The 2,629-nt window shown below is 39.9% G+C and overlaps 1 protein-coding gene across 1 annotated transcript in view; it reads right to left on the reverse strand.

The window, feature by feature from the left end:
• Nucleotides 1-800: 800 nt before the first annotated feature.
• The window catches only part of LOC116379431 (extracellular calcium-sensing receptor-like), a 3,323-nt gene continuing 1,494 nt past the window's right edge, over nt 801-2,629 (reverse strand). The window contains exons 3-5 of the mRNA XM_031841389.1: nt 2,305-2,534; nt 2,084-2,207; nt 801-1,708 (exon numbers count right to left, since the gene is read on the reverse strand). Of these exons, the coding sequence (XP_031697249.1) occupies nt 801-1,708; nt 2,084-2,207; nt 2,305-2,534 (1,262 nt within the window). The remainder of the gene's footprint in view (nt 1,709-2,083; nt 2,208-2,304; nt 2,535-2,629) is intronic.

Consider the following 2,629-nt stretch of genomic DNA (forward strand, 5'->3'; position numbering starts at 1 on the left):
ACATAGTGAATTCCCCACAAAACCAGGAACTAGAGCAAAAACAATGAACCAATGCAGCTCTGGTAACAAAGCACGCAGCCAAAACAGCACAGAGTTGGACCAACTCAACTAGTCAGTCGAGTAATCAACATCATGCGCCTTCCGGCACCTGCATTACCAAACTAACTTTTTTACCAGACTAGGATTAATAGATGAGGCCCAATTTGTTACGACCTAGCTCAAGTTGCCACAACAAAAGGGAGACACACTATATGAACATTGAAAAAGAGAAATTTTATTGCACAAGACAAACCAAATGTCATCAGTTGAACTAATTTAAACTAAATTCAATATGGCCGGAATAATTCAAATATGAGGTGTGGACGTTAGTGAAACCTGAAGTATGTGTGAGGGTTTGACGGCACGTGAAAGCAAAAGTAAGTAACTAAGGCAGCATAACAAAACCATACCAGAGTGGGTGCCTGAAGGGAGAAGCAGAGAAAGAGAGTGAAAAAGCTGCAGCCGTGGCTTATAATGTTACAAAGGTTGCTGGGGAAAGGGACGTGTTGGACAACCCTTCTTAGCCTGCTGCCACCGCAACCCGGCCCTGGATAAGTGTAAGGAAATGGATGGATGGATGGACTGCTAAAATTAAGCAAAACAGTAAAGTTGCAGTAGGTAAAACCAAAACAGAGCAAATGGGATAGGTTGGATTGGTGAAAGGTAGATACATTTACATATCTCTTTGTTAAAGTCTCTAATATGGAAGGCATAACATGTGTAAAACGCATTAGCCATCATATTATTTTAAGTTTTCAGAATTACTTTAGTGCCCCCTTCCCCATCATATTCTTTTTTGTATTCTTCTCAGGTTTCAGTAGGATAATATAACATTTCGGAATAAAAATACAAAACAGCAGTCCAAAACTAGAGGCCAGAATAGCAAATATTTCAACAGCAACACTGAACTTCCCAGGAGAGCTGATATACGCTGGGATAAAAGTGAGCCAGACTGTACAAAATATCAGCATGCTAAAGGTGATAAATTTGGCTTCATTGAAATTATCAGGCAGTTTACGGGCAAGAAAAGCAAGAATAAAACAAAACAAGGCTAGAAGTCCAATGTATCCAAGTACAGCCCAAAAGCCTACAGCTGAACCCAGAGCACACTCTAAGATGATTTTGTCCTTGAATTCCTTAAAATTCTTAAATGGAAAAGGAGGAGAAATTGTTAACCAGAGGACACATATAATAACTTGTATGAGAGTGAAACACAGAACACTGAGTCTCTGCTGTGCAGGCCCAAACCATTTCATCACATTACTACTTGGAAGTGTGGCCCTGAAGGCCATGAGCACCACTATAGTTTTCCCCAGAACACAAGAGATACAGAGGACAAAGGTGATGCCGAATGCTGTGTGTCGCAGCATGCAGGACCACTCAGTGGGCCGGCCTATGAAGATCAGAGAACACAGGAAACACAGAGTCAAGGAGAAGAGCAGCAGGAAGCTCAGATCAGAGTTGTTGGCCCTGACAATAGGAGTTTTTCTGTATCTGAAGAAAATGAGTGCCACAACATTAGTGATGCATGTTCCAAATAAGGATGCTGCAGTGAGCAGTGCTCCCATAATCTCTTCATAAGATAGAAACTCTGCCTTCTTCTTCACACAGGCATCTCTTCTCTCATTTGACCAGAACTCAGGGTAGCATCGCACACAGGTAATAGAATCTAAAAAAAAAAGATATTAAAGCAGGTGTTGGATTTGCTAGTATATTTGTCTTACATTTTTCTCTATTTTGCATATTTTCTTTGCATACATTACAGACACTACATGAGTACCAGATAACAAATAGAGTTGTGATGGTTGCATGGTATCAATATAAATGATCTGGATTGTATGAGTACAATTGTCAATGATACTGCACAAACACAATTCAATCCATGCAATGAATGCATTTATTGCAGTTTCAGAGAGAGAGAGGTCAAATGTCAAAACCTCAGTAGGTGAGAACAAAACTATTTGCATATTCATGTACCACAATGAGGAGGTGAGAAATGTGCTATAGGCCTTTTTTATTTTCTACCTGTATAATATCACTACACCTGTAATGTTGCTTATTTCTCCCTCTGCACATCTTAAACAGTCATAGCAGCAGACTGGCTTTCCTTTCTGGAGAACCTTGCGACTTCCTGCAGGACACTTCTCACTGCAAACTGACAAAGGCACCTGCATGAACAAAACAACCATGAGAAAGAAGTATGGGCAATTATACCACTTCAAATAGACTGTATTCAACAGCTTCAATGATAACATTGTATCATACCTGTTGGGAGTTCTGTGCCCAAATCAAAGACTTATTTTGCAGATTCAGCTGTTTGTCTGCAGGTAAAGATGCATCATGAAGACCAACTGTGACAAAGTCCACAATGCCCTTTTCTGTTGGCTGCCAGTTTATAATTTCATACTTTGCTGATGGGTCTCCATTCTCATTAAAGTAAACCTCCTCCCCTTCCTTTGTTTTGAACTGAATCTTTTTCATAAGCTGTAAGATCTAAGAAGATATGCATAACTGTAGATCATTATCTGACAAACATGCTATAGGCTTATTGGCTCAACACCATGATAGAACAAGTGCAAATGTGTATCTT

This window comes from Anarrhichthys ocellatus, unplaced genomic scaffold (genome assembly GCF_004355925.1).
Source record: "Anarrhichthys ocellatus isolate YVR2014 unplaced genomic scaffold, GSC_Weel_1.0 scaffold4313, whole genome shotgun sequence".
Classification (NCBI taxonomy): domain Eukaryota; kingdom Metazoa; phylum Chordata; class Actinopteri; order Perciformes; family Anarhichadidae; genus Anarrhichthys; species Anarrhichthys ocellatus.